Here is a 12,002-nt window from a genome sequence, read left to right as displayed (position 1 = left end):
GTCAGAGAGAGTGGGAGACACAGAATCAGAAGCAGGTTCCGAGATGTCTGTACAAAGCCCGAGGCGGGGTTCAAACACAGGAACCACGAGATCATGACCTGAGCTGAAGAAGTTGGACACTTAACCCACTGAACCACCCGGGCGCCCCAATAGCTAGTAATAACTATTTAAGGTGGTCTAAAAATTTTTGTCTTCAAGGATTTCAAGAATGTTACAAAGCCAACCAAACACCATCCCATCCACTGCCCAGTTGACATATTTTTCTGAAGTGAGCGTTGTAAAGCCTACCTTTCCTCCTCCTGTAAAGTCATGTTCCCATGGCATTTCTAAACTACTCTTACTTTAGGGGCGCCTGGGTGGCTCAGTTTAGGGTCCGAATTCAGCTCGGGTCATGATCTCACCGTTCGTGGGTTCGAGCCCTGCATTGGGCTGTGTGCTGACAGCTCAGAGCCTGGAGCCTGCTTTGGGTTCTGTGTCTCCCCTGCTCTGTGCCCTCCCCCACTTGTGCTGTCTCTTTCAAAAGTAAACATTAAAAAATAATAATAAACTACTCTAATTTTAGTGCTGTGACAGTAGTGTAAATTTGTTTGCTTTGTTCCCCTTCCTCCATCCCAAACTATAATTTCCCTGAAACTATGGACAATATTGTGATTTTTTTTTTTTTTTTTTATCTCATGTACCTGACGTGATCCAGGCATGTAGGGAAGGCATTTAATGTGTAATTTTAATATACTCACTGCACATAATTAAAATATTGGAATTAACAAATTTTTTTTTTTTTTTTTTTTACATTTCATTTTATTTATTTTTGATAGAGACAGAGCATAAGTGGGGGAGGGGGGCAGAGAGAGACAGAGACACAGAATCCGAAGCAGGCTCCAGGCTCTGAGCTGTCAGCACAGATCCCAATGCGGGGCTTGAACTCACATACTGAGAGATCATGACCTGAGCCCAAGTCGGACGCTTAACTAACTCAGCCACCCAGGTGCCCCTGGAATTAGCAACTTAAGTGCACGCCAAGGATTTGACTTTTTAGAAAAGGGGAAAAAAGTCAGTAAATTATTGAATTGTAAAATCAGTATTACAGAATTTCAACATTCTGGGATATATAATAAACTGCTGGGTAGGGAGAATCTCTTGTTTTCTCTTGATTCTGCACTACTTCCTTCTAGGATGTTTTCCATTATGGAAAGAATTGATTTAAATTGAAGATAAAGAACGGGGCGACTGGGTGGCTCAGTCGGTTAAGCCTCTGACTTCAGCTCAGGTCATGATCTCATGGTTCGTGGGTTCAAGCCCTGCATCAGGCTCTGTGCTGACTGCTCAGAGCCTGGAGCCTGCTTCGGATTCTGTGTCTTCCTCTGTCTCTGCCCCTCCCCCACTCACGCTTTGTCTCTTTCTCTTAAAAATAAACAAACATTAAAAAAAAGAACTATTCTTCATGGTATTACTACTCCTTGTATTAATTTTTCACAACTTGGCATCCAAAAGAACACAGGTTATGTGTCAGGGTTTCTCTCTGTAATAAGTACAAAATGAGAGCTTTCTTTCATCTGAAAACTGCTTTTCTACTTGTTTTAGATACTTAATTTAAAATGACTTGAGGCATCTGAGTGGCTCAGTCAATTAAGTGCTGACTCTTGATCTCAGCTCCAGTCGTGATCACATGGTTCCTGAGATCGATCCCCGAGTAAGCACTGAGCCTACTTGTGATTCTCTCTCTTCCTCACACACTGCCCTTTCCCTGCTCTTGCACTCATGTTCTCTCCCTCTCAAGATAAACTTAAAAATGAACAAATAAATAAAATGACTTAAGAATGAGTCATGGTGGTAAATGAGAAGACAATGTTTCCTTATTAAACATTACCAGGTGGCACATTGTCTTGGGTGTTGGTGTTCTGCAGATAAAGAACAGTAACACATTTTTCATTCTTTTATCATATAGCTTTTAGTATTTAAAGAAGATACCTCTGGAGAAGATACTTCTGTTAGGTTTATTGGCTGATGTGAATGTTAAGGCCTGTTATGTTTTACTTTTGCAGAGGAAGCGCTCTTCAGAAAAGATTGCGTGATAGGGAAAAGGAAATGGAAGCAGATGAACGGGACAGGAAAAGAGAGAAGGAAGAGCTAGAGGAAATCAGGCAGCGCCTTCTGGCTGAAGGACACCCGGATCCAGACGCAGAGCTCCAGAGGGTGAGATAATATAACATTCACAACAGTATTCTTATAAGGGAGATGCAGCTTATGTTTCATGTATCTTACTGGTTTTGGGGAGGATATTGTCTTTTTCTTTATTCTGTCATACAAATCACCAGTGTTAGTTGATTTACAACTTTAATTCTAAACATCTTCCAGCTGTTTTCTTCCTTAATTTCTGTGAATATTACCTAAGTTAAAGGAATGTCATCTAAGAAAACATTTATAGAAATCTGTCCTTCCTGTAATGTGCGTTGACACTTCCTGACTTTTGTGGGTTGAGTTCCTTCTCTCATTGCCACCTGAAATCTTTTATTTCTTAAATAAATTGAAGATGTTTTCATGAACAACTTTTCACTTTAAAAGGAAAACAGGGGTGCCTGGGTGGCTCAGTCAGTTGAGCATCTGACTTTGGCTCAAGTCATGATATCACAATTTGCGAGTTCGAGCCCCATGTCGTGCTTTGTACTGACAGCTCACAGCCTGGACCCTGCTTTGGATTCTGTCTCCCTCTCTCTCTCTGCCCTTTCCCCATTCATGCTTCGTCTCTTTCTCTCAAAAATAAGTAAACATTAAAAAGATAAAAACATTTTAAAAAAGAGGAAATGACTTTGTTATAGGACATAGCATATCCCTTTCTTTTAAGAATAGAGTGTGTTGGGCACCTGGGTGGCTCCATCAGTTAAGCGTCTGACTCTTGATTGCAGCTCAGGTCATGAGCCCAGGGTTGTCAGATCGAGCCCTGTGACCTGATCCGCACAGGGCGTGGAGCCTGTTTGAGATTTTCTTTCCCTCTACAGCTGGTGTTCTTTCTCTCTTAAAAAAAAAAAAAAAAAAAGAACAGTGTGTCACTTTAGAAAAGTGCTTAGTTCTTAATATATTATGAAGCTAATAGTATTGTAAACTTTTTTTTAATGTTTATTTTGAGAGAGTGCATGAGCAGGGGGAGGGGCACAGAGAGAGGAGAGCTAGAATCCCAATCAAGCTCTGTGGTATCAGCGTGGAGCCCACTCTAGTCTCGAACTCACAAACTGTGAGATCATGACCTGAGCCGAAATCAAGAGTCAGACGCTTAATCAACTGAACCACCCAGGTGCCATGATTTGTGGTTGCTTTTTAAATGTCATCACACTGGCATATATATATCCTACTCAGATAAGTTTTGTAAATGGGATTATAATTTACATGCTATTTTCTAATGTGCCTTTAAATAGAGTATAATCTACCACCCAGAATTTTGCCAGTGTATAGCCTTTATGTCTTTTTTTTATACCTTGACCATCGTAGTGTGTTAGTCTTTTAAGTCCTTACTATTGTAACATTCAGATTAGGTGTGTTTTTATGTTTTGATTCTCTGTCAGTGAGTTTGAATGCCTTACATTGTTTAGTTGTCATTGTCCTACTTTGTGAGTTGATAGTTTTATGGCGTTGAGTCATGTCATGCACCAATTATTAATTGTTACATAGTTAAGGATCTTTTTGCCCTGTTTTTCTGTTTCATGCTTAGAGAAATTATTGATCTATTCACTCAAGTTTTTATAATGCTTTTAATGGTTATTGTGTGTGTGTGTGTGTGTGTGTGTGTGTGTGTGTGTGTGATCTTTCATGATTTCAGGGAGAGTGTTCATTTTGACATATAGGCTTTATTTTTACTTATTTATTAAAGTGTGGGTTGGGGAGGGGAAGAGAGTCTTAAGCAGGCTCAACTCCCAGCTTGGAGCCCGATGCAGGGCTTGATCTCGTGACTGTGAGATCATGACCTGAGTTGAAAGCAAGAGTTGGACACTTAACCAACGGAGTGACCCAGGTGCTCTGTTAATAGGCTTTTAACTCCAAAAAATGTTCCCCATTTTTTTTTTTTTTATATGTTTAGATTTGAGAGAGGGAGGGCAGAGAGAGATGGAGACAGAATCTGAAGCAGGCTCCAGGCTCTGAGCTGTCAGCACAGAGCCCAACGTGGGGCCTGAACTCACGAGCCGTGAGATCATGACCTAAGCTGAAGTTAGATGAGTAACCAAATGAGCCACCCGGGCGCCACCCTCTCCATTTCTTTTCCTGTTCGTGAATACAAAAGTGACTACCGCCCTTAGCCATGACCTAGAAAGAACAAATAAAAAATCTTTTAAGATTTTATTTTTAATTGATCTTTACACCCACTGTGGGGCTCAAACTTACAACCCCAAGATCAAGAGTTGCATGCTATACTGACTGAGCCAGCCAGGTGCCATGGAACAAATGAGTTATGACCAAGCTAGGGTTTGAGTTCCCTCTTATGTATTATCTATACTGTTCTAAAATAAAACTTTGGGGGGTGCCTCGGTGGCTCAGTCAGTTGGGCGTCTGACTCTTGATTTTAGTTCAGGTCCTGATCTCATGGTTGGTGAACTTGAGCCCCGCGTCAGGCTCTGCACAGCGCACAGCCTGCTTGGGATTCTCTCTCCCTCTTTCTTTGCCTAACCCCTCCAGTTCTCTCCCTTTCTCTCTCCCTGTCTCTCAAAATAAATAAACATTAAAAAAAAAAAAATGAAACTTTGAGCTATAATTTAACAAAAATATAAAAACCTATCTTTTCATTTTGAATTAGCCACCTATTATGTATTTACCTTTGTTTTATCTGAAGGGTATAAATAACTGTATATATAAATGTTAAAAATGAAAAAACATTTTGCAGAGTACCTAACATACAGATTTATGAAGCTTTCTGATTATAGAAGCAAGCAGTGTTTCATTATTCCTAGTGAGAAAGAAAAAGATTTTTTTGAAAGATAATATAAAATAAAAAGCTGGTTGAGTATAGTTGTGATCTGTTAAAGTTAGTCACGTTATCTTTTGGTTTTAGATGGAACAAGAGGCTGAAAGGCGCAGACAACCACAAATAAAGCAAGAACCAGAATCAGAGGAAGAGGAAGAAGAAAAGCAAGAAAAAGAAGAAAAACGAGAGGAACCCATGGAAGAGGAAGAAGAGCCAGAGCAAAAGCCCTGTCTCAAACCAACTCTGAGGCCCATCAGTTCTGCCCCATCTGTTTCCTCTGCCAGTGGCAATGCCACTCCCAACACTCCTGGGGATGAGTCTCCTTGTGGTATTATTATTCCTCATGAAAATTCACCAGATCAACAACAACCTGAGGAACATAGGCCAAAAATAGGACTAAGTCTTAAACTGGGTACGTTAGCATTTTCTTCCTTCTTTCCTTTATTTTTCCCCCCTGTATACACTTAAATTTTGCCTTAAGGAAAAAACATAAGTAATGTGCTGCTTGGTAGGTAGATAGAAAAATACTCAAAAATGCTTTTCTAGCTCACGATTGTTTTCGTAGTTCTACTAGTGCTCCTATATCTGCAGCTGCCTCAAGTTCTGAGAAGAAGTGAAAAGTTAAATTTTCTAGCACTTGTGAGTAGTGAGTTATTTTTTACAGTTGGGATCTTTCTCTGAGATTTGTGAAAGTATATTATGCAATGCTCTTGAGGGATGGTGGGTTGTAAAATGAAATGAAAGTTGAAGAAGTCATCATGCTAATATAGAATTTTTACTATAGGTGCTTCCAATAGTCCTGGTCAACCTAACTCTGTGAAGAGAAAGAAACTCCCTGTAGATAGTGTCTTTAACAAATTTGAGGATGAAGACAGTGATGATGTACCCCGAAAACGGAAACTGGTTCCCTTGGATTATGGTGAAGATGATAAAAATGCTGCCAAAGGCACCGTAAACACTGAAGAAAAGCGCAAACACATCAAGAGCCTCATTGAGAAAATCCCTACAGCCAAACCTGAGCTCTTTGCTTATCCCCTGGATTGGTCTATTGTGGATTCTGTGAGTAGCAAATTGTATTTCATTTTTATTGGAAGTAGTTTTTGATCATAGCATACAAACTCAGTTGATTCTATTAATGCCAAATACCGATGATAATTTGGCTGGCATCTTGACCTGCCAAGGAATTTAGGTAGACGATTCAGGAAATTCTTGGTGGTACTTAAAGTCTTCATAAACTAGAAGCAAGTAATTGTATCTTGATACCTACCTGTCTTAGTTCAACTTGTGAATGATAGCATGCTATAATTTAGTCTTATGAAAAATCACTAACATATTAGACTTTTTAGTAAATGTAATAAAAAGTTCTTTTAATTGAGTAACCATGCTTTATTTTGCAGATATTGATGGAACGACGGATTAGACCATGGATTAATAAGAAAATTATAGAATACATAGGTGAAGAGGAAGCTACATTAGTTGATTTTGTTTGTTCTAAGGTTAGTCTTTTACTCCCTCCATCCCCAACATTTGCGTTATCTTTGAAATATTAGACACTTTCGGGGTGCCTGGGTGGCTCAGTCAGTGGAGCATCTGACTTCAGCTCAGGTCATGATCTCACAGTTTGTGGGTTCAAGCCCTGCATTGGGCTCTGTGCTGACGGTTCGGAGCCTGGAGCCTGCTTCAGATTCTCTTGTCTCCCTCTCTTTCTGCCCCTCCCCCACTCACGCTCTGTCTCTCTTTCTCAAAAATAAACAAACATTAAAAAATAAAATAAAATAAAATAAAATATTAGACACTTTTTAAAATAAAAAAGTCTAGGGGCGCCTGGGTGGCGCAGTCGGTTAAGCGGCCGACTTCAGCCAGGTCACGATCTCGCGGTCCGTGAGTTCGAGCCCCGCGTCGGGCTCTGGGCTGATGGCTCAGAGCCTGGAGCCTGTTTCCGATTCTGTGTCTCCCTCTCTCTCTGCCCCTCCCCCGTTCATGCTCTGTCTCTCTCTGTCCCAAAAATAAATAAAAAACGTTGGAAAAAAAAAATTAAAAAAAAAAAAAAAATAAAATAAAATAAAAAAGTCTTGCAAAATTAAGTCTATGGTAGTTTCAGGTAAGAGATTTCATGGCCTCCACCCTATCTCACACCCTTATGCCATATGCTTTCATTTCAGAGGGTCAAGGAGAACAGATTTGCTGACTGCTGCCACTTTTGCTCTCTTCTGCCCCCAAGAATGCCTTGCCACCACCTTCTTGTCTTAACAGTTAGAATGCTGCTGAAGTACAGTTGAGGAAACTTTTTTTTGTTGTTGTTTATTTATTTTTGAAGAGACAGCACGAGCAGGGAAGGGAAGGGGCAGAGAGAGAGAGAGAGAGGGAGGGAGACACAGAATCTGAAGCAAGCTCCAGGCTACAAGCTGTTAGCACAGAGCCCGATGTGGGGCTTGAACACCTGAAACATGAGATTATGACCTGAGCTGAAGTCAGATTGCATAACTGCCTGAGCCACCCAGGCACCCCAAGTTGGGGAGGTTTTTGTGGAGACAGCTGATAGGTTATCTCATCAGTTTGTCAGTCATCCGTCCTTAGAAAGAGGAGCAAAATAGTTTCCTTCATAGAATGATAATGGTCCTTTTTATTGATTGATTTGCTGTGTGCCGAGCTGTGTTCTTTGCAGGTACTGTGTTAAGCATCTTATGGGAGTTTATGTTCTTTAAACCTCCCAACAACCTTAGGAAGTATAAATTACTATTGTTATCTCCATTTTATACATGAAGAAATTGAGGCTTAGGGGGAGATTGTATCTTGACCATGGTTACATAGTAAGAGCCAAGTCTGTATAACTTGTAGTTTTAATACTCTTAACCACCAAGGTATACTACATCCTTCTGTTGTCTCCTGGAGGCAAAGCTTTATTATTGTTAATAAGCAGTTACTATAGTAGAAGCACTATATTTCTGTTAAGGAATAACTAATTACATTTCAGGGAGGTGCTTATTTTTCTACCACTACTGTTCTAGCAACCTTAGGCTGCCCTTTCCACTTGTAATTATTGTAGCACTGAAATTTGTACTCCAGATTTGAATTAGAACACATAGTATAATGATCGCGATCCCAAGTTCTGGTGGAAAACTTCCATTGAAGAGAATGGGGTTCTGGGAATTAAGAAATTTATAGAAAGTTTCTTTAGTCACAAGAAATTCCCATATTAGTTTGAGGGCACTTTAAAAATTTCTTGACTATATTGCTAATTTTGAATTCATTTTCAAAATGATGATTATTTGTTTCTTTTAGGTTATGGCTCATAGTTCACCTCAGAGCATTTTAGATGATGTTGCCATGGTAAGTCACATTTATTATTAGTACTCTAATCAATATCTGTAAACAGACTAACCTTCTCTGTATTTGGTTAAATTTTTACCTTTGTTGGCTCCAGAATCTTTCTTTTTAGAAGTCTGAATTAAAATGTGAATCTACATTAAAAGAAGTTAAAAAGTACTCACGTCAAGATGTCATTAGACAACATTAACAGTCTTCTCTCCCTCCCTTGCCTTTGTTGTTTGTATGTATCGTAAATATAAATCCTGGATCTATCCATACCTTTAGAAAACATTCATTAAGTGCTTACTGGGTCTGTTCTTAAAGAAGTAGCAGGGAGATAGGTATACTAATTCGGATACTGTAATATACTTGTTATCATGGGGATATGTAAAAAAAAGATGTGGGGACAGAGGAGATGGAGCAGTTAGGACAAGCATCACAGGAATTACCATCTAAACTGAGACTTGAAGGGGTGCTTGGGTGGCTTAGTTGTTTGGGTGTTTGACTTCGGTGTAGGTCACGATCTCAACGATTCATGAGTTTGAGACCCACATCAGGCTTGCTTCTGTCAGTGCAGGGCCCAGTTCGGATCCTCTGTACTGTGTCTCTCTGTCCACCCCCATTCCCCTCTTGTTCTCTCTCTCTCTCTCAGAAATAAATTTTAAAAACATTAAATAAATAAAATAAGCAGACTTGGAAAGACTTCTGTAACTTTTGTCACTTGGACAGGTAGTAGTTAAACTCAAGTCCGACTTACATGTAATTTGAATATTAGAATCAAGTCAGTAGTTGCATTTATTTCACATTGTGACTTTGTGAGAAAACAAAGGAGGAGCAGAACTGATGGTGGAAGTGAGAATGGTTGAGTGGACTGTGAACTCCAAGCTAGGAAGAGAAGGCAGTAACATCGGAATGAAGCTGGTGGTTGCATGAATGAAGGGCTGGTGGTTCCAGTGACACTGTGGGAAGAGCGGTTATAGTGAGAGAGCAGAATGTTTAAGAAAGAAGTGATGTATTCAGACAATCAGACAAGTGATCCAGACAATGGTGTGTTGCAAATATTGCCATGAGAGACAGTTTCTGGGGTCAAGCTGATGTCCTGGTTTAGACTATACGTGAATTTTCTGCCTGGGTCATACACATAGAAGTGGAAATTCCTGTGTGTTTGGACAGAGATTGAAGAGAAATACAGGAAGCAAAGCTAGAGTGTTCCATCTGTTGTGAGTGGAAGACTAGGTATTTGCTAGATGGCTGTTATCGGAGTGGGAGGTAGCGTAGTGAGAGCTCGTGAACCTCGGTCAGAATAATGTTTGCAAAGAGAAACAGGGAGGCCCCAGCAGCTTCCCCTCTCTGAGACTAAGGCTTCGAAAGTAAGGAACTTCCTGAGAAGGCTACAGGAATGTCAGGGTCTTTCAGGGACACACCAGGTTTACAGTTAAGGTGAATAGGTGAAAAAACTAATTAAAGAATTTGAGAGTAGTTAGTAGAAAGAGTAATGGAGTCCAAAAGGCAGAGTGGGAAGGCAGGAGTAGAAAGATGAGTCGGGGAAGAAACACCAAGCATGTTCTTAGATGACAGGTCCCTGGAATAGCTCATATTTCTAGCTGCAGAGTTGTCAGGAAAGGGCGTAGGGGGTGCCTAACCAAAGGGAGCTCTCAGGTCGAGCTCCTTTGTGTCTGGGCACTATGTGATGTCTAAAGCCAGGTAACATTAGTTTTCTGTTATCCAGCCAGCCTGATGGCAGCTGTTGTTTAGAATTTTTTATAAACTATTTGTGAAAAGCTTGTTGACTTCATAATGCTGATCCTCAGATGAAAGGAGAAATGTGAATAGATCCCTCCTTGGGGATAGATAGAATCTGAATTTCCCTGACCTTCAGGCCTCTTTAAAAGGTCATCCTTGGGGTTGAGAGAGGGATTTTATAGTTGGGTCTGAGTTAAGGAATTAAAACAAACAATGTTCTAGGGGTGCCTGGCTGCCTCAGTCAGAAGAGCATGTGACTTTTGATCTCGGGGTTTGCAAGTTGGAGCCCCACATTGGGTGTAGAGATTATTTTAAAAAGTAAAACTTTAAAAACAAAAAAACTGTTGTAGTATTTGCCCTTGGCAGAGTTGCAATCTCTGTCAGAGAAGCTGTCGTGTCAGTGTCCATCCATTTTGATCTGTTGAAATATTTTGATATTTGGAGTATAATTAGGCTCTTTTTTTTTTTTTAAAGTTTATTTATTTTGAGAGATAGCAAGCGTGAGCATGAGTTGGGGAGGGGCAGAAAGAGAGGAAGAGAGAGAATCCCAAGCAGGTTCTGCAGTGTCAGCATGGAGCCTGATGCAGGGCTCAAACCCATGAACTGTGAGATCATGACCCAAGTCGAAATCAAGATTTGGATGGTTAGTCCCCTGAACCACCCAGCTACCCCCGGAGTATAATTAGACTCTTCACTGGTCAATTATTTATGTTGTTTTAATTTTCTGGCTCATTGTTGATCAGAGTAGGAAGCAGCTAATTGAGCTAGTTTTGTCAGTTGGTTCTGCAAAAGCTCACCCTCTAAATATTTCCTGAATAAATGCAATTGAATTTTTTTAGCTCAAGTAGTATTTTGTTCTTATTAAAAATCTGGCTTTTTCAAACTGTACCTTTCCTCATTATACATAAACTAATGAACTTTGGTTGTATTTTGTACCTAGTTCTATATTATTTCTAAGGTATATTTTTCACATTGATTAGTGTTGGTGCACATTTCTCTTAAACTGTGGGACAAGTCTGGCTCATAGGAGTCTGACTAAGTTTTCTTATTATTATTTTTTTTAAGAATTGACTCTTTGGGGCACCTGGGTGGCTCAATTGGTTGGGTATTTGACTTTGGCTCAGATCATGGTCTTGCATTTTGTCAGTTCGAGCCCCACGTTGGGCTCTGTGCTGACAGTGTGGAGCCTGCTTGGGATTCTCTCTCTAGCCCCCTCTCTGCTCCTGTCCCACTCTCTCAAAATAAACAAACAAACAAACAAACGAACAGAAGTATTTTTAAAATAAAAATTTTTTTTTTTGTATTTTAGGGTGGGATAGGGAAGAACAGAGAGAGAGAGAGAGAGAATCTTTTTTTAAAATTTTTTTTTTCAACGTTTATTTATTTTTGGGACAGAGACAGAGCATGAACGGGGGAGAGGCAGAGAGAGAGGGAGACACAGAATCGGAAACAGGCTCCAGGCTCTGAGCCATCAGCCCAGAGCCTGACGCAGGGCTCGAACTCACGGACCGCGAGATCGTGACCTGGCTGAAGTCGGACGCTTAACCGACTGCGCCACCCAGGCACCCCAGAGAGAGAGAGAATCTTAAGCAAGCTCCACACTCAGTGCAGAGCCTGATGCAGGAATTGATCCCACAACCCTGGGATCATGACCTGAGTCAAAATTAAGAGTCAGCTGTTAACTGACTTAGCCACCCGGGTGCCCCAGGAGTTCTTTAATTAATTGTCATCACTGAAAAATTGAAGGGAATTTTTAAAAATTTTGTGTGGGATTTTTTAAGGGAATTGACAAAGTATTGTGGTGTTAGTATTTGATAGGCCATGGAATTTTCCTGAATGCATTGCCTTTTCTTGTGTGTGCAATTTAAAAAAAAAAATTTTTTTTTTTTTTACACATTTATGTATTTTTGAGAAACAGAGTGAGACAAAGTGTGAGTGGGTGAGGGGCAGAGAGAGGAGACACAGACTCTGAAGCAGGCTCCAGGCTCTGAGCAAGCGGTCA

General features: G+C 40.3%; 1 protein-coding gene across 2 annotated transcripts in view; it reads left to right on the top strand.

Annotated features, from left to right (window-relative positions):
• Positions 1-12,002, top strand: part of RBM25 (RNA binding motif protein 25) — a 60,701-nt gene that overhangs the window by 47,968 nt on the left and 731 nt on the right. For both annotated transcript variants that reach the window (XM_086709346.1, XM_086709345.1), the window contains exons 14-18: positions 2,043-2,193; positions 5,036-5,360; positions 5,733-6,007; positions 6,346-6,444; positions 8,231-8,278. In XM_086709346.1, the coding sequence (XP_086565472.1) occupies positions 2,043-2,193; positions 5,036-5,360; positions 5,733-6,007; positions 6,346-6,444; positions 8,231-8,278 (898 nt within the window). The remainder of the gene's footprint in view (positions 1-2,042; positions 2,194-5,035; positions 5,361-5,732; positions 6,008-6,345; positions 6,445-8,230; positions 8,279-12,002) is intronic.

Source organism: Puma concolor, chromosome B3, assembly GCF_028749965.1.
Source record: "Puma concolor isolate L17-30 chromosome B3, mPumCon1.1.hap2, whole genome shotgun sequence".
In the NCBI taxonomy this organism is placed as follows: Eukaryota; Metazoa; Chordata; class Mammalia; order Carnivora; family Felidae; genus Puma; species Puma concolor.
This window is presented reverse-complemented; position numbering and strand designations above follow the sequence as displayed.